The sequence below is a fragment of the Trichosurus vulpecula genome, chromosome 4 (assembly GCF_011100635.1).
Source record: "Trichosurus vulpecula isolate mTriVul1 chromosome 4, mTriVul1.pri, whole genome shotgun sequence".
In the NCBI taxonomy this organism is placed as follows: domain Eukaryota; kingdom Metazoa; phylum Chordata; class Mammalia; order Diprotodontia; family Phalangeridae; genus Trichosurus; species Trichosurus vulpecula.
Window position 1 is genome coordinate 427,195,442 of NC_050576.1, and position 26,030 is coordinate 427,221,471.

General features: G+C 36.1%; 1 protein-coding gene across 4 annotated transcripts in view; it reads right to left on the reverse strand.

Moving 5' to 3' along the window:
• The window catches only part of MAP2K4 (mitogen-activated protein kinase kinase 4), a 207,426-nt gene that overhangs the window by 133,103 nt on the left and 48,293 nt on the right, over nt 1–26,030 (reverse strand). For 2 of the 4 annotated variants that reach the window (XM_036756181.1, XM_036756182.1), the window contains exon 2: nt 18,363–18,395. The exons of the other annotated variants lie outside the window; for them this stretch is intronic. In XM_036756181.1, the coding sequence (XP_036612076.1) occupies nt 18,363–18,395 (33 nt within the window). The remainder of the gene's footprint in view (nt 1–18,362; nt 18,396–26,030) is intronic. 4 annotated transcript variants of the gene reach the window in all.

Here is a 26,030-nt window from a genome sequence, read left to right on the forward strand (position 1 = left end):
TTAGGAAAGCAGTGGTCAAAAGCCAAACTGTTTTCAGGAATAGAAGGGAGAAGGGAGAAATAAAAGCATAAAGAGGGTAAAAAGGATGAAGAAAAAGACATAATAATAATCATAATTCAATGTGAATGGTGGCACAGTGAGTAGAGCACCTGGCCTGGAATCAGGAGCACCTGAGTTCAAATCCAGCCTCAGACACTTGACACACTAGCTGTGTGACCTTTGGCAAGTCACTTAACCCCAATTTCCCTGCCTTCTCCACTCCAAAAGAAAAAAAAAAAAGAGGCAGATGGCAGAATGGATTAAAAACCATAAGCCTACAATATGTTGTTTACAACAAACACATTTGAAACAGGAGGATACACACAGAGTAAAGGTATAAGGCTAGAGTAGAATATATTATGCTTCAGGTGTAGTAAAAAAAAAAAAAAAAAAAGCGGGGGTAGCAATCCTAATCTCAGACAAGGCAAAAGCAAAGATAGATCTAATTAAAAGAGATAAGGAAGGAAACTATATCCTCATAAAAGGCACCACAGACAACGAAGCAGTATCATTACCTAACACACATGCTCCAAGTGGTATGGCATACAAATTTTTAGAAGAGAACTTAAGGGAGGTACAGGAAGAAATAGACAGCAAACCTTCACTAGTGGGTGACCTCAACCTCCCCTTCTCTGAACTTGATAAATCTAACCTCAAAATAAACAAGAAAGAAGTTAAGGAGGTGAACAGAATTTTAGAAATGGTAGATATGATACACACCTCTTAGTGAAAACTGAATGTGGATAGAAAGAAATATACCTTTTTCTCAACAGTTACATGGCACATACATAAAAAGTGACCATGTACTAGGGCATAAAAACCTCACAATCCAGGGCAGAAATAGTCAATGCATCCTTTTCAGATCATGATGCAATAAAATTAATTTGCAATAAAGGACCATGGAAAGACAGACTAAAAATTAATTGGAAACTAAATAATATAATCCTAAAGAATGAGTGAGTCAAACAACAAATCATAGAAATATTCAATAACTTCAGTCAAGAGAATGACAGTAATGAGACGAGACACCAAAATTTATGGAATGCAGCAAAAGCAGTTCTTAGGGGAAGTTTTATATCTCCGAATGCTTAAATAGAGAAAAAGGAAATCAGTGAATTGGGCGTGCAACTGAAAAACCTAGAAAAAGAACAAACTGAAAATCCCCAATTAAATACCAAATCAGAAATACTGAAAACCAAAGGAGAGATTATTAAAATAGAAATCAAGGCAGGGCAGCTAGGTGGCTCAATGAGTAAAGCACAGTCCCTGGAGTCAGGAGGACCTGAGTTCAAATCCGGCCTCAGACACTTGACACACTTACTAGCTGTGTAACCTTGGGCAAGTCACTTAACACCAATTACCCTGCCTTCCCCACTCAAAAAAAAAAAAAAAACAACAAAACAAGAAAACAAACAAAAAAAAACACCAATACAATGAGAAATCAAGAAAACTATTGAACTGATAAATAAAACTGAAAGTTGGTTTTATGAAAAAACCAATAAAATTAATAAACCTTTAGTCAAATCGATTTAAAAAAAGAAAGAAGGCCAAATTACCAGCATCAAAAATGAAAAGGGTGACTTCATCTGCAATGAAGAGGAAATTAAAAGTATAATTAGGAATTATCTTGCCCAATTATATGCCTATAAATTTGACAATCTTAGGGAAATGGATGAATATTTACAAAAATATAAATTGCCCAGGTTAACAGAAGAGAAAGTAAAATACCTAAATAACTCCATCTCAGAAAAAGAAATTGGGCAAGCCATCATGAACTCCCTAGGAATAAAACCTCCTGGGCCAGATAGATTTCATGTGAATTCTATCAAACATTTAAAGGAAAATTAATTCCCATATTTTATAGACTATATGGGAAAATAGGGGAAGAAGGAGTTCTACCAAATTCTTTTTATGGCCCAAATATGGTACTAATATCTAAACCAGGAAGAGTCAAAACAGAGAAAGAAAATTATAGACCAATTTCCCTAATGAATATTGAGGCAAAAATTTTACATAAAATATTAGCAAAAAGATTACAGCAACTTATCACAAGAATAATACAGTATGACTACATAGGATTTATTCCAGAATTACGAGGCTGGTTCAATATTAGGAAAACTATCAGCATAATTGATCATATCAACAATAAAACTAGCAGAAACCATATGATTGTCTCAGCAGATGCAGAAAAAGCTTTTGACAAAATACAACACCCATTCCCATTAAAAACACTAGAAAAAGCATAGGTATAAATGCAGTCTTCCTTAAAATCACAACTAGCATCTACTTAAAAACATCAGCAAGCATTATATGTAATGGGGATAAGCTAGATGCATTCCCAATAACAGCAGGAGTGAAACAAGAATGTCCATTATCACCCCTATTATTCAAGTTGGTACTATAAATGTTAGCTTTAGCAATAAGAGAAGAAAAAGAAATGGAAGGAATTAGAATAGGCAAAGAAGAAACTAAGTTATCACTCTTTGCAGATGATGTGATGATTTACTTAGAGAATCCTAGAAAATCAAGTAAAAAACTACTTGAAATAATAAACAACTTTAGCAAAGTTGCAGGATATAAAATAAACCCACATAAATCCTCAGCACTCCTATATATTACTAACAAAGCCCAACAGCAAGAGATAGAAAGAAAAATTCCATTTAAAGTTACTGTAGACACTATAAAATATTTGGGAGTCTACCTGCCAAGACAAATTCCAGGTCTATATGAACACAATTACAAAACACTTTTCACACCATAAAGTCAGATCTAAATAAATGGAAAAACATCAGTTGCTTGTGGTTAGGCTGAGCTAGTATAATAAAAATGAAAATTTAACCTAAATTAATTTACTTATTTAGTGCCACAGCAATCAAACTACCAAAAAATTATTTCACAGAGCTGGATGGATAACAAAATTCATCTGTAAGAAAAAAAGGTCCAGAATATGAAAGGAATTAATAAAAAGATATGCTAAGGAAGGGACCCTAGCCATACCAGATATTAAACTGTATTATAAAGCAGCAGAAATTAAAAATACTTGGTACTGGCTAAGAAATAGAGGAGTAGATCACTGGAACAGGTTAGGAACACAAGACTCTGTAGTCCATGACTACAGCAATCTATTCTTTGATAACCCTAAAGAGTCTAGCTTCTGGGTTAAGAATTCACTATTTCACAAAAATTGCTGAGAAAACTGGAAAATAGGATGGCAGAAACTGGGCATAGACCAATATTTGACACTGTATACCAAAATAAAGTCAAAATGGGTTCATGATTTAGATATAAAGGCTGATACTATAAGCAATGTGGGAGAGCAAGGAATAATTTACCTGTCATATTTATGGAGAAGAGAAGAATTCATGATCCAACAAGAGATAGAGAGCATTACAAAAGGCAAAATGGATTAATTCTGATTACATTAAATTGAAAAGTTTTTGTACAAACAAAGCCAATGCAAGTAAGATTAGGAGGGAAGCAGAAAATTCAGAAAGAATTTTTACAGCCAGTGTCTCTGATAAAGGCCTCATCTCTAAAATATACAGGGAATTGAGTCAAATTTATAGGAATGCAAGTCATTCCCCAATTGATAAATGGTCAAAGAATATGAACAGGCAGTTTTCAGAGGAAGAAATTAAAGATATCTATAGGCATGTGAAAAAATGCTCTAAATCACTATTGATTAGAGAAATGCAAATCAAAACAACTCTTTGGTACCACATCTCTCCTGTCAGATTGGCTAACATGAGAAAAGAGGAAAATGATAAATGCCGGAGAGGATGTGGGAAAATTGGAACATTGATACACTGCTGGTGGAATTGTGAACAGATCCAGCCATTCTGGAGAGCAATTTGGAACTATGCCCAAAGGGCTATAAAAACGTGCATACCCTTTGACCCAGCAATACCACTTTTAGAGCTGTATCCCACAGAGATCATTCAAGTAGGAAATGGACCAGTATGTACAAAAATATTTATAGCAGCTCTTTTTGTGGTGGCAAAGAATTGGAGATCAAGGGGATGCCCATCAACTGGGGAATGGTTAAACAAATTGTAGTATATGAATGTAATGGAATACTATTGTGCTATAAGAAATGAAGAGCAGAAGGATTTCATTATAACTTGGAAAGACTTATATGAACAGATGCTGAGTGAGGGGAGCAGAAGCAGGAGAACATTATACACAATTACAGACACAGGGTATTTGTAAAGACTAACTTTGATAGACTTGGCTCTTCTCATGATGAAAAAAGCTATGCATATCCAGAGAAAGAATTATGGAGTCTGAATGCAGACTGAGGCAAACTATATTGCTCTCTTTTTTTTTCCTCCTTTCTCATGATTCATTCCATTGGTTACAATTCTTCTTCACAACTTGACTATTATGTAAATAAATTTAATGCAAAAGTATATGTAGAACCTATCTTGGATTGCCTACTGTCTTGAAGGGAGGGAGGAGGGAGAGAGAAAATTTGGAATTCACAAACTTGTGGAAGTGAGTGTTGTAAACTAAAAACAAAAAAGAAGTTTAAAAAAAAAGAATCCACTCGTCACCTTCTGACAGATATCCCCCCCCCCCCAAAAAAAAACCTGCCACGAATATTTGTGTTGGTAATCAAAATGGGCTCCTTAGTACTTAGTTCAACAAGTGCCCTTGAAGAGTTTGGCCTTTGTTTCCTTTGATTAATTCAGGGTCTTTGATTGAGTCTTACTAGGTGCTAAGCACCAGGCCCAAACCCCTATTAGGTGTAAAACCTTAGTGGGTGTGGATTGGCAACTAAGGTGGGGCCCAAGGTGGGGCTAACTCCAGGGAGGGCCTACTTTACATGTCTGGGAGAGCAGAGGCTTTTAGACCAAGTGGGTTTAAGTCTGCCTCTCTGTGACGATTCTAGGTCATGGGGGTGAGTCGCATGTGTGACTCACCCCTGATGCTGAAAAAGATATAAAAACCAGGGGTTGGCTGTCTGTTCTTTGGAGCTCCTCCTTACAGCAGTGGTGGCACGCGACTCTGGGCCAGCCCTTGTTCTGAGCTCCTGGGCTGAACCTAGATGTTGGTAACTATGAATTGTATTGGGTCTGTCTGTTGATTTTTGTAATTTGTTTGTATTTTATTCTGAAGTTCAGGGTGCTGGTTTTTTCCCCTGAACTAAGTGACTGATATTTGTATGCTGAATTAAAGTGAGCTTGTCAACCCCTTCACCTTGCTTTCCTTATTAAGGCAGATCAAAAGAACCTGTGCTGTTGGCAGCTTTCCGGATGCTGGCTGTGGGTAGATCTTACACCCCCCCACAGAAGCTGCTAGCTAGATTGTTGAAACAATATTATAGTAAAATTCCAGCATTCCCAGGTCAGGGAGAAAATACTGCAAGCAGACAGAAAGAAACAATTCAAGTATCATGCAGCCACAGTCAGGATAACACAAGATTTAGCAGCTTCTATGTTAAAGGATCAGAGGGCTTGAATGATATTCCAGAGGGCAAAGGGGCTAGGATTATAACCAAGAATCACATACCCAGCAAAACTGAGTATAATCCTTTCAGGGGAAATGGACTTTCAAAGAGATAAAGGACTTTTAAACATTCTTGAGGAAAAGGCAAAAGCTGAACAGAAAATTTTACTTTCAAATACAAGACTCAAAAGAAGCATAAAAAGGTGAACAGGAATCATAAGGGATTTAATAATGTGAAACGGTTTACATTCCTACATGGGAAGATGATATTTATAACTCATAAGATCTTTCTCATTATTAGGGTATTTAGAAGGGATATAAATATAAATATATATATATAATGTGTGTATACATATATATACACATATGTGTATATATGTATGTATATACATATGTGTGTATGTATACATATACACATGCATACACATATGTGTGTATACATACATACATATACAGATATAGATATATAGACAGAGGGCACAGGGTGAAGTTGAATATCAAGGGATGCGATCTGAAAAATAAAATTAAAGGGTGAAAGAGGAATATATTGGGAGAAAGAGAAAGGGAAAGGTAGAATGGGGTAAATTATGTCACATATAAGAGGCAAGAAAAAGCTTTCACAATGGAGGGGAAGAGGGGAAAGGTGAGGCAGAGTGAGTTAACCCTACCTTACTCTTCATCAGAACAGGCTCAAAGAGTGAATAAAGGTGAACAATGAATTAGGCATACAAATTCCCTAGAGGAATGCAGGAAGGGAAGGAGATAAAAGAATGGGGAGGAGAAACAGAAGGGAGAGAAGATTAGAGGAGGCAGTAGCCAGGAACAAAACACTTTTGAGGAGAGGCAGGGAAAAAGAAGAAAGGGAACAGAATAAACGGGGGTGGGGGGAACAACTGCAGCTGTAAAAAAAAATTTTGAAGCAAGTTTCTCTAATAAAAGCCTCATTTCTCAAACATATAGAGAACTGAGTCAAATTTATAAAAATAAAAAGCTATTCCCTAATTGATAAATTGTCAAAAGACATGATCAGTTTTCAGAGGAAGTAATCAAAGCTATCTATAGCCATATGTAAAAATATTCTAACTCACTGATTACAGAAATGCACATTAAAACAATTCTGAGGTACTACCTCATACTTATTAGATGGGCTAAGAGGGCAAAAAAATGGTAAATGACAAATGCTAGAGGGCATGTGAGAACAATGAGATTTTAATGCACTGTTAGTGGAGTTGTGAACAGATTCAACCATTCCGTAGGGCAATTTGGAATTATGTCCAAAGGGCTATAAAACCAGGCATACCTTTTGACCTAGCAATACCACTACTAGGTCTGTATCACAAAAGAGATAAAGAAAAGGAGCTACATGTACAAAAATATTTATAGCAGTTCTTTTCTGAGGGTAAAGAATTAGAAGTTGAGGGGATGACCATCAATTGAGAATGGTTGAATAAGTTGTGGTATGAGGGAATATTATTGTACTATAAGGAATGATGAGCAGGATGCCCTCAGTAAAAAAAACTGGAAAGACTTGCATGGGCTAATGCAAGGTGAAATATACTGTGATAACGTAGCTATTTTCAGCAATACAACAATCCAAGACAACTCTGAAGAAGTTAGGATGAAAAATGCTATCCATCCCCTGAGAAAGAACTGATGGTGTCTGAATATAGATTGAAGCATACTTTTTTCAACTTAATTTTTCTTTATTTTTGTGTGTCCATGTTTTCTTTCACAACATAACTATTATGGATATGTTTTGCACGACTACACATGTATAACCTATATCAAACTGCTTGCCTTCTCAGAGCGGGGAGGTGGGGGTTGGGGGGGTGGCCAGGGTATAGGGAGAAAGGAAGGGGCAGAATTTGGAACTCAAATTTTTAAAAATGAATGTTAATGATGGAAAGAGCTATCTAAATCCAGATAAAGAACTATGGAGCATGAATGCAGATTGAAGGAAACTATCTGTTCTCTTTTTCTTTTCTCTATCTTTTTTTTTTGGTTTTGTTTTTTCTTCCTCATTGTGTGGGTCAAAAGACCACTGACTCAAGCAAAAAAAAGGTTTCTCCAGTTAGGAAAAACAGAAGCTTTATTTGATCAAGTCTTGCAAGAGTTGGGCGTCTCTCTCACTACCAGGGCAGACTAGCAGTGATGGCCCCCCGCCTCAGGGAGAAGGCAAACAGGGAGATATATACCCCCATACAAACAATTCTGAGAAATTCCACCCCAGAGGCTGGAACCCCACCCCCGTTAGTACACACAAGTGGCCTCACAATCTAACCAGGAACAAAGAAATAAGTTTTTACCCAATACAAGCACAGAAACTACAGAATTACCTTATGGGGGAAATAGGAGAGGGGAGGGGGAGAGGGGAATGCCATCTAATTTCTCCAAAATCATATGATTTAAAGGAAAACTAAACTCAGGCCTGGTGAGGTTCACATCCTAACTAAAATTTTAAGTACTATCTCTATTTTGAATATTGCCTTGCCTGAGTTATTCATAGGGAAGCTTTCACAATCCTGTATTCCACTCAGAACTGAGGTGACATCTATAAATCTAAAGAAGGAGAATAGGGTAAGGGGAAGTGGAAAACCCTCTTCTCTCTCTCATGGTAAAGAAAAGCAGGTCACAGTGACCCTATTCTTATTTGGTAAATCTTTAAACCAGAACCAGAAGAAAGAACAAAAACTTCAGGGGAGAAAGATATTCCCAAAGGCTAACTAATCAGACTCCCACAGACTCAAATTTGATATTTCCCTTTTCTCTAAATATTGATTCTAAAACATTTTAGATATACATATACATATATATATATATATATATATATATATACACACACACACACACACACACACACACACACATATATATGTGTGTGTGTGTGTGTGTGTGTGTGTTCCCTGTGAAGCCTTTACACTTTATTCTCTCACTACCTCACACACTCATGATTCACTTCATTGATCAGGGTTCTTCTTTACAATTTGACTACTGTGTAAATATGTTTAATGTAAAGGTATATGTAGAAGATATACTGGATTCCATGCCATCTTGGGGGGAGGGGAGAGGGGAAGAAAATTTGGAACTCAAAAACCTGTGGAACTGAGTGTTACAAACTAAAAATAAAAAAAAAAATTTAAATTGTTTTTACATGTAATTAGGGAAAAATAAAATACTAACTTAAAAAAAAAAGGAAGAGGAACTAGAGACCAAATTGCCAACATTTGCTGGATTATAGAGAAAGTGGAGTCCAAAAAAACATCTACTTTTGCTTTGACTGTATGGATCACAACAAAATGTGGCAAATCCTCAACGAAATGGGAGTACCAGATCATCTTGTCTCCTGAGGTACCTGCATGCAAGCCAAAAGGCAATAGTTAGAACCAAACATGGAAGAAGTGACTTACAATTGGAAAATGAGTATGACAAGGCTGTATGTTAGCGCCTTATTGATTTAACTAATATGTAAAACAAGTGTCCAACATTCTTATATAAAATGTAATGTCACATACATACTTTAAATCTCATTTTCACACATATGTTCTGTTCTAGAAAGTGGGGCATGTTACATGTTTCAATTAATATAGGAAAAGGGTCATATTTATGGAGTTAATGTCCTTGCAGTTTTTAATACTACCAAGAAAAAACTTTAAAACCATGCAGCAGGGACAGCTGGGTGGTGCCCTAGATAGAGCACCAGATCTGGAGTCAGGAGGACCTGGATTGCAGCCTCAGACATTTACTAGCTGTGCCACCCTAGGGAAGGCACTTAACCCCAACTGCCTCCCAAAAAAAACAAAAACAAACCAAGGAAAAAAATGATGTATTTTTCCAAATGTAAACATAAGTATGATCAATTTCATGAAATATCACCTATCCTCCCTCTAAACCATTTGAAATACGCCCAGAATCTAGAGTACATTCCAGACTGTGTCTTTAGGATTACCTCACTCTATGTTGAAGAGCAGTCAAATATACAGGTAAAAGGAATTTACTATCCTTTTAAATCTGTAAAATTTACTAAAACAATTGGGAAAATCTCTGACCATATTCAAATCTTCAGTTTGATTTCGCATAGCGAACAGGCAAGGTACACTGCAAAATTCTACTGGGCAAATGAAACAGTAAGGCAATACTACAACGTAGACGATAATTGTCAAAATGCCTATGTAGTTTTGTATCGCAAAGTACAAGAGATTCTCCATAAAGAAGGTAAAAGAAGTAAACCATTTATTCAGATACCAGAAAATCATATCCCATAATCAAATGTTCAGCTCCCACAGCCAGTCAGCCCACTTTATCATAATAGAAAAGAACTTAAAACAAGATATCACAGCCTGGAAACTTGCCATCCCAAAACCTCTCCGACCCCCTGCTGGGGTCTTCCCCAAAACAAGTTCACAGTACAGCTAAGTCAGCCTGTTCAGTTCTAACAATCATGAGGGCAGCCCATAGCAGCCATAACATATCTCTCTCTCTCTCTCTCTCTCTCTCTCTCTCTCTCTCTCTCTCTCTATTTTCCATGACATAACTTCCTTTTCCTGTCAGGAAGTTCCTCCCACCATGTAACTTAGGCTTCCTGTGATATAAGCAGGTCACATGGCCTATTAATGGGTGGGAAAGATCTTCAGACCAAAATTGCTAATATAGGAAATCAGCTCAAAATAATAAAACTCTATTAAAACATAAAAAGAAATAATTCTCATACAAAGAAAAATGAGATTTGTCTGAAGATACCAATGTGGATGCACAGGAAACTCAGAGACCAACTTAGATTTTTAAAAGATATGTGCAAGAGATAAGCAACAGCAGGTAACTGAAGGTGAGTATGAGAATGATATAGTACTACAAAAAAAACTGCACTGACACAAAAAAAATTACTAATAGGAATTGATACTCCAAATAAGTAATTAGATAGTAAGAGAGAACCTAGCTGCCCCCTGGATAAATTTAAGTTCCTAGGTCCAGGTGAATTACATATCCAGTCGTTGAAAGAATGGGAAGATTTTATTTCTGAGCCACTGTTAATGATATATGAAAGACAGTGGAGAATTGGGAAGTATATCAAGACTGGAGAAGAAAAACATTCCAGTTTTCAAATAAGGAATGAGATATTCAATGAGCTTGACTTTAATTTCTGGGAAATTTTTAGAATGCATCATTAGAGAAAGGGTGAAGTGAACATCTAGAAAAGGAAAAATAATTTCAAAGAAGAAGCATAGTTTTATTAAGAACAAGTCATATCATACTCATTTTTTTACATATCTACTAAACTGGTAGTTTCATTTTTCATAAATTATTTGAAAAAGTTTCTCACTGCATTCCTATGAAAAAGATGGAAAGCTGCTCTAGATGATGACAGAATTAGATGGTTTCAGAATGAGAGTTATAACTTAAACTAGAAGGCTACTGATAATCCATTACAACTCCGAAGTTGTATGGTTCTGTGAAAAGCTCAACAGGGTATTTTGTATACTGAAGGGTTCTGGGTATTTTTAGGTCCTGCTTAGCTTTCCCAAAGGAGGCCAAGAATCACCTCACAATAATGCTACATAAATGCGCTATATTTTCCCTTTGAGCTCAAAACTATTTCCTTTCCCTAAAAAGCTGATATTACAAAATCTTGCTTTGAAACTTGCCACGCGTTTCGCCACTCTATAATAGAGCTACCACTGCATATGTTCAATCCAAAAGCAAGAGTGAATGCTTCTAGATTATCGGAACAACGATCTCGTAACATTTTTAACTTTTGAGATAAACAGATGAATCAATCAAAACAAAGTTGTCAGCTGGAACAAGTTGGTTTCCTGGTGCCTGAAGTGTTCCATTTCTCAAACAACTCTATAGAAGGCCTGCCTGCTTAGAGGATATGGAGTTCTTGATAGCAACTATAAATTCTGGACCCTCTATGAAAAGATTCCATAATCACCAATTTTTATTTCTGCTTGATCAGAACTAAACAGCTCCTTGCATAAGGAACCCAAAAGAGGAAAAGGCATGGATATCGATGTCCAAGTTAATTTTATTTCTTCCTAAAGGTGTTACTGTGAGCTCTATAGTAACAACGATTTTAAAAGTGACCGACTATAGTCTTCCTTCCCTCTAGTAGCTCAGTTTTTTACAGCAGGTAACTCAAAGTACTTCCTATACTACTCTTGTTAAAAATAAAGACATCTTGTGTAGAATCTTTTTGTCACCTGGAACAATTATTCCTTAATTGTATCTGATTTGAGAGTTTGCTGTAGAGCAATAACTGTATCTCTGGCCTTTGTTCATCCAGATCTATAAGTTATTATGTTAGAGATTAAAAGATCCTGAGCCCCATACCCACCGCCACCCAGCAAAGATCATATCAGGTCATATCATGACACTATAGCTTGTTGCTGCCACTATGAGGTTTAAAAAGAGAGAGAGAGAGAAACAGCAATGAGTGGCAAGAGCAGCATCACAGACCTAAGGTTTAGTTCAGGCTCTGTCATTTGTTTAGCATTACAGGCTTAGAGAAGTTGTTTCACCTCTCAAAGCCTCAGTTTACCCATTTATAAATGGAGTAAATACCTATATCTCATGGATTCACTAAGGTAATAATGGGACATTTTTGATACTAGCTTCTTGAGAATACGAACTATTTCAGATTTTGTCTCTGTATTCACAGAGTCTAGCATATTTGATTTGCACAGAGTAGGCACTTAAAACATGCTGAATTAAAGTTTGAGTCTTTGCTCAGAGTTGTTTTTTTAATCAATTTATTAAAACTTACTGACCTGAAAATAATGTAATTAATATGACTATTATAGTCTCAGTTTAAAAACCACTTCGGTATTTTCTTAGCAATTCTGAATATATATTCATGGATTTCCACAACAAAAAATAAGAAATTCTCTCTTGTTGATTTAAGAAAATTACTTGGTGTCATGGCAGTAGGGTGGACCCCTTCTTAGAATGATGTTTGTGCTCTACACTCTTAACTGAAGGAAATGCCAAATTTCAGTAAGCATTATAGTGCAGATAACAATGTAAATTTTTTCCCTGTTAACATTCATGGGCCTCTTGAAATCTATCCAAAAACTCTGGGTATATAATTAATTCTAAATTGAGCTAAAGACTCTATCTTGACTTAAGGAAGATTAAAGCATAAAATAGGAATATTTATAAATATACTCACCAGATATTTACAGAGTATTAGGCCTTGAAGTTATATGACATCTTTATACTATTAAGAGTTGTCGATACTGCTCCCCAAGAATCATACCAATTAAATTAACATAAAAAATAATAACTATTTCATTAAGAATCTTATGGGTTTACCATATTTACTATAAAAAAATTTGGGAAAACATTCTGAATATAAACTTCCCATTTTTTTTGGTCTAACTAAATATCCATTTAATATGCAGGAGAGGTCAGCAGACTAGGAGGCCTGTTTTATTGCTACAATCCTGTACTAGTACAATCTATTAAAAAATAACTTTTCAGTTATTTTCTTGTTAATGATAATAAGCAGAATTATGGGAAGATGATGAATGATGGTGATTTTATTAACAAAGAAAGGAAGGGTAACAAATAGAGTATTAAGCTCTGGGGCATAGTCTCCAAAAAAGTTATATTGATGATGGTGGTAGTGGTGATGGTGATAGTTAATATTTATATAATACTTTAACTTTAGAAGAGCATTCCTCTCACAACAATCCTGTGAAGTAAATACCACAAGGGTTATCACCATTTTATCAACGAGGAAACTAACTGTAGAAATGCTATATGGCCACACAGCTATCATATGCCAGAGATATAATTCAAACCCAGGTCACTCTAAACTCTGTGTTAAACACACTTTCAACTACAACACATTTCCTTTCAAGCAAGATGTTCATATTCCAATATCCTCAATTAACAGGACATTTTTTAATGAAACACTAAAGCATATCAAGCAAGGCTATCTACTTTCCTCTAAAGTTTTCTCTTGAGCCAACAGTGATTCAGATTTCTGATTAAAGTATAGCATTAAAAAAGAAGCCTCATAAATCAAATATATAAATAAAAAAGCAACATCTTGTGTGAAAACCAAATTCTTTCCTAAATTCACAAAACAAACTCAAAACTGACAATCTCTTATTCAGCAGTGGATTTCACTTATAATTTGCTCTTGAAACTGCACGCTAAATGAGAAATATCTATTGCGGGTAACATTCATGATAGTATATAATTCTCATCCAAAATGGAATACATGTAATTCATAAACTAGAGAAAAAGTATACCTGAGAAAATTTTACCTAATTACTTTTGACATATATCTGAAAATTGGAACTTAAATACCAATTTATAGTAGCTCCCAAGTTTTTTAGTATGATGCTTTTTTAAAGTCAAAAAACATGAGCTCCCCCCATCCCCATAGTAGTTGTACTATTCACAATCACTGATTGAGAAAACAAAGGAGGGACTACTATGAATTCATTATTTATGAATTAATTTTATATTGATTTGAATTTTATTAATTACATTAGCATCTACATATATTTGAAACCTAGTATCATATTTATGTGCAAGATATATTGTTTATTCAGCATGAAGAAGGCATGTTTGCTTATTGAAGGATTCACAAACTCCTTGCACTAACCCAAAGGCCAATGGTTGGGAATCAGTACGCTAAAGAATTCTGATTTTATAAGATAAAGCAAATTATATTGCAAAAGAATGAGATGCACAAATTAACCACATTGATCTGAATGCCATCATGTGATAATCCAAATCTGTTGCAAACCATAAAAGCATCTTTATACACAATAGCAACATATTCTTAAGCAGCAATTGATCAAACCATCATAATGGCAATTTTAAGGGTTCTACACAATTTTTTTCAGAAAATTTGTTTTAAACATTTAATCATGTTTGACACCTGATATTACAACTTCATAAAAATCTCAGTATCAGAAAAGCACTTATTACTGTCTTGTATCAGTACTATATGCCTACAAAAGTGATTAAATATAAACAAAAATATATATAAATATACATATAAAAAGGCATACAAAATGAGACATTCAGTAGACTTTTATTGGACTCCTAAAGAAATTCAGCACCCAGAAAAAAATTGTGCAATGCCAAGGTATAATTGTACTCCAATAAAATTTGCCAACTTGTAAGAGGTGATTGTAGTGGTGGTGTTTTTTTTTTTAATTGAGTAACATAACATAAAGAATAGAAGTTATATGAAAGTCAGACAATGAAAAAAAACTTCAGAGCTTCCATTAGTCATCACAAAAGTCTTATAAGTCATTTTAAGATATAACATAGTAGCACTTTTATCTTGAGTTTTCAATAGTTATTTTGAACCTCACCGAAATTCCCTTACCTGGCCTACAAACACTTGGTTTTATACACCATCTCCTAAAAAGGATATATGATACTGAAGTAAAATTTTATTTTGAAAGGGTTTGGGGGCAGAGGGGAGGGAGGAACAGGAAGGGAGTTGTGGAGGTTTTTTTGTTTTGTTTTTGAGAATTTTTCCACACATTCAAGATAACTGTAGAAACATTGGTTTTAAGTAAAACAAGGTAGAAAATTAGTTTTCTCAGAATTTCAAAAATCTAAAAAGATGAAAGACCAATCTTTCAAATTCCTTATTTTTAGATATTGTACTTTGTGAAGGGACTGTTAAATTTGCCAAGATTTGTGTCAAAAGAAAAAAAAAAGGAATGCAGGTATTCTGTGTGACCATTTCAACCAGCAGTAACAAGAAAATTATACCTATCTTCCAACGCAAACTGAGAAACTAAATTTTTCAAAATACAGTTATACAAGTTAAAATGGATCAACAGGCCCAGAAAGAAAAGTTTGCAGGGCAAGTAATTTTAAAATGATGCATGCTGGGGCTTACCAACTCTTATTCAGCAGAGAGCTGATGGTGTAATTTTTCTGAAGCACAGCTCTGTTCATGTGACTTCCCTGATTAATTAGCTCTACTCACTACCTATCACCTCCAAGATCAACTTTCAAGTCTGCTGTTTGACATTTAAACGTATTCACATCCTGGCCCCTTTCTATCTTTCCTGGCTTCTCACACCCTCTTCAGCCTCCACACACTCTATCCAGTTTCACTGGTCTACTTGTAGTTTCCAGAACAAGACACTTAGTTCACTACTCCATGCTTATGTATGGTTGTTTCCTACGACTAAAACACTCCACCTCATCATTTCCATCTCAGTTTCCCTGGCTTTCTTCAAGACTCAGTTCAAATGACATTTCTTGCATTTCTGCAAGAGATTCTTCCCAATCTATGAATGTCTCTTGCCTTTCAGATTACCTTCACCTACTGTCTGTGTCTTTCATATACCTAGTTATTTGTATGCTATCTAGACTGTAATATATGCTTCTTGAAGTCAGGGACTGTTTTATGCCTTTATCTCCCCAGCACTATAGTTAAGTGTCTAAAAATTGTTGACTGACTTCCAAATTTATGGTCAGCTAGCTTCTTCCAATTCTTCTTTCGTCTATTCCTTTTCCATTAAGACAGAGACTCTTACCCTATCAACTTTTAAAATACATATATTTTGATAAGTGTATTTCAACATAATTGGTTTCCTTTGCAATCCTGGGCATTTAATTTTTTGCATTTAAGAACATTATTCTGGGGGGCAGCTGGATGTGCAGATGATAGAGCACAGGCCCCTGGACTCAGGACAACCTGAGTTTAAATGTGGCCTCACACTTGACATTACCAGCTGTGTGACCATGGGCAAGTCACTTTACCCCACTGCCTCACAACAAACAAAACAAAAAACACATTATTCTGGTAATAGGAGCTTCACCAGGCTGCCAAAAGGGTCATGATACAAAAAAATATTGATAATGCCTGCCATGGGGGAATCTCTGGTGTCTCTATAATTCTACCCAGAGCAAGTGGTCCTGCTGCCAGATTTTTAAGCACAGTTAATAAAAAAGAAAAGTGCTGTGATCACCAACATCTCCTCTCTCCATGTCCTTCATACCACTCATTCCTATTTGAGTGAAGGTACCTTTGTTCATGGCATATCCCACTCACACCTAAGCAATCAGGCTATTTTTAATACATACCTGATGTAAAGCTAATTTGGAAATATGCCAGAACCACACCATCAGGCAGTAATAAGAAAGGCTAACTAACTTGACATCAAAGATACTGGAGGCCTGGAAGAAGAAAAATCACTGAGAAAAAATAAATTCCTTGTGAAAATGAGGAGCCAGGAGTAGAAGAATTGTTGAATGTCACAAACAAAAATTTGGAGTTAGCAATAAATAGGTACCTCTTTCATAGCATAACTCTGGAAACTAACTGGTTTTGCTGCTTCCAGGACTTTCCTGGCTCACACAACACCCAACTTAGTAGTCATAGGATCAGAGATTTAGAGCTGGAAGGGCCTTTAGAAATCATCTAGTCCAATCCCCTCCTGTTTCAGATAAGGAAACCGAGGCACAGAGGTTAAGTGCCTTCCTCGTCCAGGGTTACACTGGAAGTAAGTGTGAGGAAGGATGTGAACTCAGGTCTTCCTGACCCTAAGTCCAATACCCCATCCACTATGCCTCTCACAATTTAGGGGAAGGCAAAGGGGAAAAAATGCTGATGACTGATCTGCAATCAACCCCTCCCCATGACAACAGAGTTCAGTGGCATAGGTGAATGGATCGTTCATACTTTGGGTCCAATGAGAAAACACCTCAGTTTAAAATATCATGCCAAATTCTGGCACAGACCTTTTAAATATGATCTTTCTTCTAGATTCTAATCTGTCTCACTAAATGATTGGTGTTCTTGACAGTAACACATATAACGTACTTTTAAAAACACACCAAAAACTTCCTGCTGTGACTTAGGTAAAGGAAAACCTAACTACTATTGGAGGATAAGAAGGAGAGGAGGGGGAAAAGATCTGGTGGCATTTCTTAAAGGTCAAAAAGTAAAGTTTGGGTCTGATTTGTCTTGGGGGATGATAAGAACAGTGTCCAGTTTGTTTACTTAAACTGGATTTGTATGTGTAAAAACGTTGTTAAAAATGTATATCAATTTTTAATTTGAAATGTTAAAAGCCCAGAGATAGCATCACAGAAGGGATAATATACACTAATTGTATATCCTTATAAAATATATTTAAAAGTTTTATATATCACATACCACTTTCTGACATTTGGGTGAGTAGGGGAAGGTGGAAATAGTCTTAATAGGTGGGGAATTAGACAGAGAAAGGTGTAATTTGAAGGCAGTCTCCTCTATTGAATTTGATTTACATAACTGACATTTTAAAATTCAAATATAAATAACCTTTCTCTTAAAGTAGTTTAGTTTGGTGTTTTATTTTGTTTTTTTTTTAAGACACAGAACACTTTATTTCAATATCTTGTTTTGGGATGGTCATTTTCCTATCACCAACTAGCAAAAAGAAAATCTGAAAATATGCATAATAATTAAACTATTAGTTTTATGATATAACTACAATTTTTTTTGAGAAAAATTCCCTTAAAAATACATTGCATATATGTGAAAACTCTGATTTATACCAATCTCAGTTATAGTCTGTGTTTTATATATATAATATAGGATTATATTTATGTCTATAAAAGTGGGTCTTAACTGGTAAGCTAAATTATGATTTAATGTCAGCAATCTGAATGTCATGCATCTCTATTTTACTATTCCAGTTATGAAATATTTAACTGAAAAGGGGTAAAATGTTTTACAATAAACAACTCTAAGAGAAAATGTTTGTAGTTGATAAAAGAATGAAAAATGGAAGCTCTATTAATGTAAAATCTCCATGGTTGGTTAGTTGAAACAACAGTGGACACATTCCCAATACCAAGATGGATACGAAAAAAGGAGCATAACTATAAAATGTATAGCTTACTTTGTGCCTTTTCACAGAAGTTTATCTGAAAGCCTAAAGTAAAAGAGATAAGTTCCAGTTCATTGACTGTAATTCAAAGAATCACACCAAAATTAAAATAACATGACATTTAGTTTTCAACTTCCAATAAAATAGTTTTTAAAAACAGGGAACCAATTCACATTACCACATTATGGCTGAAATACTGTACACATGGAATTTCCTAAAAACATAACTTCAGATTTCTTGCATTATCTACACAACAGTAAATGGGGATATATCCACAAGGGTGATGCTTCTACTTTTAATTTCAAATTCATTTAAATGTTATTTGTGATTGGGAATCAAAAGGAAATTTTCTTGAGAGTTACCTCAATATCTTTCCCCCAAAATCTATGCCTCCTCCAAACTTCCCTCTTTTTTCCCCAATCACCCAGGCTTGTAATCTCAGAGTCATCTTTAACTGTTCCCTTTCCCTCAACCCCAATACTGAACTAGTTCATAACTTGTTGATTCTCCCTCCACTATATATAACCTCCTCTCCACTCAAACAACCGCCATCTCAGTTCAGGCCCTCATTATCTGTCTCCTGGATTATGGTAGTGGCCTGATTATTTTTCTTCATTCCATTATATACTTTTTCAGTCCAACATCTATATAGCTTCCAAATTAATATTCCTAAGGTATATGATGATGTTCTTTATTCAAAAACCTTCAAAGACTGGCATTTTTACCCCTCTTAAAATAAAATACCCAACTACTTTTTTGAGACATATTTCCCATTATTCCCTGTCCATTCTAGACAAACTGTCCCCCAACTTTTCTCTGAACACAGTATGTGCCACCTCCTTTATCGATGACTATAGTACCCTCCATGTCTAAAAGTTCACTCTCTCCTCACCTCCACCTCTTAAAATCATTTCAAGATTTGTTCAGTCATTCCCCAATTGATAGGCAACCTTTTTATTTCCAGTTCTCTCCTGCAACAAAGAGCAAGTATTTCTGTACTTGTGAGTCTTCTTCCTTTCTTTGATCTCTTTGGGACATAGACCTAATAGTGGCATTGCTAGGTGAAAGGGTAAGCATAGTTTAGTGCTTACTGGGCGTCTAATTAAAAATTGCTTTCTAGAATGGCCGGATCAATCCACAATTCCAAAGTGAACCAGTGTGCCTGTCTTCCTACAGCCCCTCTGACAAGTGTAATTTTTCTTTTATATCATCTTTACATACCTGATGAATATGAGGTGGAACCTCAGAATAGTTTTAATTGCACTGCACACATTGATAGTGATCTGAAGAATTTTTTCACATGGTTATTGACTGCTTTTGCTTTCTTCTTTGAGAACTTCCTGTTCATATCTTTTCATCTATTGGGGTGTGGCTGCATAAATTACGGTGTATGAATGGAATGGAATATACTATGTCTCTAAAGAAATGGTGAAGGAAGCCGTTTTAGAGAGAGAAACCTGGGAAGACTTGTATGACCTTTGCTGCTGAATGAAGTGAGCTGAACTAAGAGAAAAAAATCATACAATGAACAACACCATAAGGAAAAACAATTCTGAAAGATTTAAGAACTCTGCTGAATGCAATAACCTACCGGAGGGAGCAGGAGGAAGTCTCCTGACAGATGGAATAACAGATAAAAGGCACAGAATTAGACCCACATTTTGGAGCATAAAAATGTATGGATTTGTTTTTTTTGACTATGCTTCTTTATTTTTTTTTCTTTATTGGGAGTAACCTGGGATAGAGAACGGAGCTAGCAGTTGGGTTATAGAACAAAAAATAAGAAAAGATGGCCATTAATGCATTTTTAATGTATAAAAGAAAAATGAAGCAAGTCCAGAAGTAAAATGAAGTTAGAGTTGAAAATATGTTAAATGTGTCATATGTTTTTCAATAAACAAGCTAACAAAAACAATATTAAGAAAAATCACTTGAAAAGACTTAAAAACTCCAAACAATGTAATGACCATAAGGGCAGCTAGGTGGCGCAGTGAGTAGAGCACCGGCCCTGGAGGACCTGAGTTCAAATTCAGCCTCAGACACTTGACACATTTACTAGCTGTGTGACCTTGGGCAAGTCACTTAACCCCAACTGCCCTGCCTTCCCCCCTCCAAAAAAAAATGTAATGACCATCGATAATTCCGTAATACTCACGACAAAGTATGCTACCTATGTCCTAATGAAGGATTCAAGATGCCCTATAAGATACACATTTTTGGACATGACCCATGCGGGAATTTGTTTTGCTTGGGAGCATATTTGGTACAAGGGTTCTACTTTTCTCTGTTTGGTGGGAGGCAGGAGAGAGGGGGCGGTAGGAGAGAAAAGGGAAGTAGCGATGGGGTTCCAAAAAGAGAAGAAAAGGACAGAAGGAATCACAAGAAAGCATGGCAGACTTAAAAGTCACATGTGGAATTTATTATACACTTTAAAAGAAAAACAAGCTCTACATGACAGAAATTTAGTTTCATGTACTATCCCTTCTTGTTCTATAATGGACATGGAAATGCAAGTTTTATCCAGTATTTGTTAAATTGAGAATTAAAAAGAGTTCTATGTAAGTATGTGATCCTCTTCATTTTTAAAAAATATGGAAATGTTTCCTTTTGTTTTTTTAGTTCTCATTAAATCCACAACAAAATAAAATATAAAGAGAAAAGAAAATAATTATAAATAGACTTAGTTCAGGTGTTACTTCCTACAAGATACTTTTCCTGAACCTAGTTGTTAAGAGCTCTGTCTGCCTCCTAAAATTATTTTGTCTTTCTCTGAGTACTTGTTATATGCCCCTAGGAAAATGTGAGCTCTCTGAGTAACTGTTAGTTTGTGTTGCCTTTCTTTTACTCCTAAATTTAAACTGTTATAAGACTTAATCACGTGGCTTGTTTTTGTGTGCTTTGAAACGCATTTCTAAAGTAACTACATTGAAAACATTCTTGATTTGGGTGCACTATGGTGTACTTCAGAAAGTGCTGCATTAGGGGACAGCTGAAACCCTTTTCCTCTTCTCTCTACTAGCTGTAGGACTTCACACAAGTCAATTAACAATCAGTCCTAAAGAAACATCAAATACATTTTTTCAACTACAATGTACTTTGCTGTATATAGTACATAGCCTAGCAGAACTAAACACAAATTTTACTTTTTTATAAATCAAATCATCTTAGATGCATTTAGGTGAGCTAATTATTTAAACCTATTATAAGTCCTTAGTGGGAATGGTTGGCTCCTCTTTTCTGTTTTACCTTTGTATTTTCACCTGTCATTTTTCTTAGGGTCAAACTCATACCTGTTACAGATGACCATTTTCTTGTAAAAAATGATAATAGCAAATTTATAACCAACTACAGAGTGTATTTATAAAAAAAATTAAAACAGGGCAGCTAGGTGGTGCAGTGGAGCAACAGCCCTGGAGTAGTCAGGAGGATCTGAGTTCAAATCCTACCTCAGACACTTACTAGTTGTGTGACCCTCGTTATAAGTCACTTAACTCCGATCACCTCAAAACAAAAATCAAAGTTTTGTTTAAAAAATAATCATAAGGACAGGGATAGGTAGTGGTAGAAAAGTCCTTTACTGGAATCTCATCAGCTGAAGCAGAGCTGTCCAACCTTAGGTTTTTATTGAAACAATACACAATATATTTTATTTGCCATTTTAGTGAGCTCTGCTGTAGCTCAGCTTCCTTTACTAAAGCATTTATGTAAATTTATATGCTTGTAGAGAGGCCCTGGTTGCATGGGCAGTGGGCCCCATTTTGGACAGCCCTGAGCCAAAGCTTTGGGATCCTGGTAAACAGAGTGCTCAATGACTTAGCACCCAAAGTACACAAAGTATTCTTATTTTGTCAAATACAAATGAGCTTGAAGAAAAAATTTTATAAACGATAAACTGATGCTAAAATTAAATGAAGCTTTAAGAAAGACTGGAAAGAAAACAACAAAAAAAACAGTGTAGAGATTAAAATTAAAACTTCGGGTTAATTAACAGAATTAACCAACGATACACTCACTGTATTAGAAAAGAGAACAATAACTAGGCAAATCAACTACAAAAAAACAGCACTATTCCAGAGAACCGAAACAATGCAAGAATTTGGAAGGCAGATCAAAATGCTACAACTTCAGGATTATTCATGTCCTAGAGGGTTTTATAAAATAACAATAGCAGCACGATATGGGGGGGGTGGGGAGGGAGGGAAAAAAAAAATTTCCCAAAATTTACAAAACTGAATGTAAGATATGGGAGGAAGAGTTTTGTTTCTACAGAGTTGAAGGTGTCCCTCTGCCCCTCGCCCACCCCAGCTTCAGCAGAAATCAGGCCTCAAGTCGGTCAGGTGAAAGGTCAGAGGCTTGTAGGCATGATTAAACGAGTCACTGGAGGAGGGCATGAGGTAGGCAGTCAGGGGCTTGTATCTGGCCAATGAAGAGCCTAGCGGGAGATTCGAAGGGAGGGTCTATGAAAAGACTGCCGTCCATCTCGTACTTTCTCCTCTAGTCTACTCAGGGGATGTACCCATTTATTCAGACGGAATAAATATAACATATAATTAAAACGTTCCTGGCTTCCCAATGAGTCTTGTTTATTCCTAGACAATGTAAGTACATTTCTAACACTAAATAATCTACAAAGAGAAACAATCTAAAGGACTCCAAAAAGAAGGAATCCAAGATTCAACATTTTTTTTTGACATAATTAAGCTTAAACACATTTTTAAGGCAGATTCTTAGCTGGGAGTCCATGAACTTTTCCTTTTTAATATATGATGATGTTTCAATACAACTGGATACCTTCATGATCCCATGTAATTTACAACCTAATTCCGAGAAGAGATCCAGAGGCTTCACCACACTTCCAAGAGGGGTATTACCACAAAAACAAGAACTACTTGAAGGGAAAAAATACTCCATATAGAAAGAAAGAAAAACGACTTATCAACAATTTAAATCAGGACTACTACTAAAAGAAGGAATACAATATAAAAAACTTAAAAATCACAGAATTAACTACCCAGCAGACAAAAAATTAACATATGAGGTAGTTCTGCTCTGAATAGCTTGCAGAGATATACACAATTCAAGATGCCTTTGAATAACTTAAGTTCCAAAATACAATTGCTTAAAGATCACACTTCTCAAAGCAAGATAAATAGCAACTAACACAATATACTGTATTGGCTAAATCATTATTTGAAAACTACTTCAGAATAACACGAAAAGATCAAAAAGGAGAAGAGGAGATGGTAGATCTCTCTCACACCTCCAACTTGCTTGGTAATTACTTGATATATATTTTTATAGGTACTTATTGATGTGACTTTCCTTATACACAAACACACACACTATATAAAATCTCAATAAAAACCACAGGGTTTATGGGATAAATGGGGGTTGGGGCACAATGCTCAAAAACTTCATCAGTGATACACTAAAAAAAGATAGGAACCTATTAAAAAGTACAGCACAGTTTTGTGAATGATTCAGAAATACACCAACGGGGGGAGAGGCGGGGGGGGGGGGGGTGGCGGCGCAGAGCCAAGATTGTGGCTGGAAAGCAGACACTTGCGTGAGCTACCTGTCAGGTCCCTCCAAAAACCTATACAAATGGCTCTGAATAAATTCTAGAACTGAAGAACCCACAAAATAGTAGAGGGAAGCAGGGATTCAGCCCAGGACAGCCTGGATGGTCACCGGATGAGGTCTATCACACATGGAACAGAAGGGGAACGGAGCTCAGCGTGGGCGGCAGCAGGACTGAACGGGCCCTAGTGCCCTGGATCAGTCAGCTGTGGCACTTACCAGACTTCTCAACCCACAAACACCAAAGACAACAGAGAAGGTTAGTGGGAAAAGCTGCAGGGGACAGAGTCTGAGGTGCAGCCACCTCCCCAGCGGCAGCAGAGGACGTGCAGCTACAGAACTACAGCTGCAGTTACTTCCGGCCCCAGGCCCATGTGGTGGGAGGAATTAAGTGGCAGATCAGAGCAGGAGTGCACAGCCTGCTGAAGATTTGCGTCAGGTCCAGGTTGGTGGTTCGTGGGGAAGGAGGAGTGCTGGTGTGGCAGAGCTGGCTGTATAGACATAGCTTTGAAATCAACGGTGCATCCCCTCAAGCTTGGAACAAAGGACTCTCTACTCTACAAGCAGTCATACCCCGCTGAAAAACCCAAGGGTCAAGTAAGTTGGCTGGGAACATGGCCAGGCAGTGAAAACAGACTCAGATTCAGTCACAGACTTTGGAATCTTTCTTTGGTGACAAAGAAGGCCAAAACATACAGCCAGAAGTCAACAAAGTCAAAGAGCCTACATCAAAAGCCTCCGAGAAAAACATGAACTGGTCTCAGGCCATGGAAGAGCTTAAAAAGGATTTGGAAAGTAAGAAAAGTAGAGGAAAAATGGGGAAGAGAAAAGAGAGTGATGTGAGAAAACCATGAAAAACAAGTCAATGACTTGCTAAAGGAGACCCAAAAAAAGTACTGAAAAAAATATTGAAGAAAACAACACCTTAAAAAACAGACTAACTCAAATGGCAAAAGAGCTCCAAAAAGCCAATGAGGAGAAGAATGCCTTGAAAGGCAGAATTAGCCAAATGGAAAAGGAGGTCCAAAAGACCACTGAAGAAAATACTACCTTAAAAATTAGATTGGAGAAAGTGGAAGCTAGTGACTTCAAGAGAAATTAAGATATTATAAAACAGAACCAAAGGAATGAAAAAATGGAAGACAATGTCAAATACCTCATTGGAAAAACCACTGACCCGGAAAATAGATCCAGGAGAGAGATTTTTAAAATTATTGGACTACCTGAAAGCCATGATCAGAAAAAGAACCTAGATATCATCTTTCAAGAAATTATCAAGGAGAACTGCCCTGATATTCTAGATTCAGAGGGTAAAATAGAAATTGAAAGAATCCACAGATTACCTCCTCAAACAGATCCCCCCCCCAAAAAAACTCCTAGGAACATTGTCACCAAATTCCAGAGCTCCTAGGTCAAGGAAAAAATACTGCAAGCAGCCAGAAAGAAACAATTTGAGTATAGTGGAAAAACAATCAGGATAACACATGATCTGGCAGCTTCCACATTAAGGGACCAAAGGGCTTGGAATATGATATTCTGGAGGTCAAAGGAGCTAGGATTAAAACCAACAATCACCTAACCAGCAAAACTGAGTATCATGCTCCAAGGCAAAATATGGACTTTCAATAAAATAGAGGACTTTCAAACTTTCTCCGTGAAAAGACCAGCGCTAAATAGAAAATTTGACTTTCAAACACAAGAATCAAGAGAAGCATGAAAAGGTAAACAAGAAAGAGAAATCATAAGGGACTTACTGAAGTTGAACTGTTCTGTTTACATTCTTATATGGAAAGATGATATGTATGATTCATGAGACCTCAGTATCATAGTAGCTGAAAGGAATATGCATATATATGTATATATGTGTATGCACACACACATATACATATGTGTATGCACACACACATATACATATCTGTGTGTCTATGTATATCATAGTAGCTGAAAGGAATATGCATATATATGTATATATGTGTATGCACACACACATATATATATGTGTATGCACACACATATACATATGTGTGTGTCTATGTATATATACACACATATATATATAGACAGAGGGCACAGGGTGAGTTGAATATGAAGGGATGATAT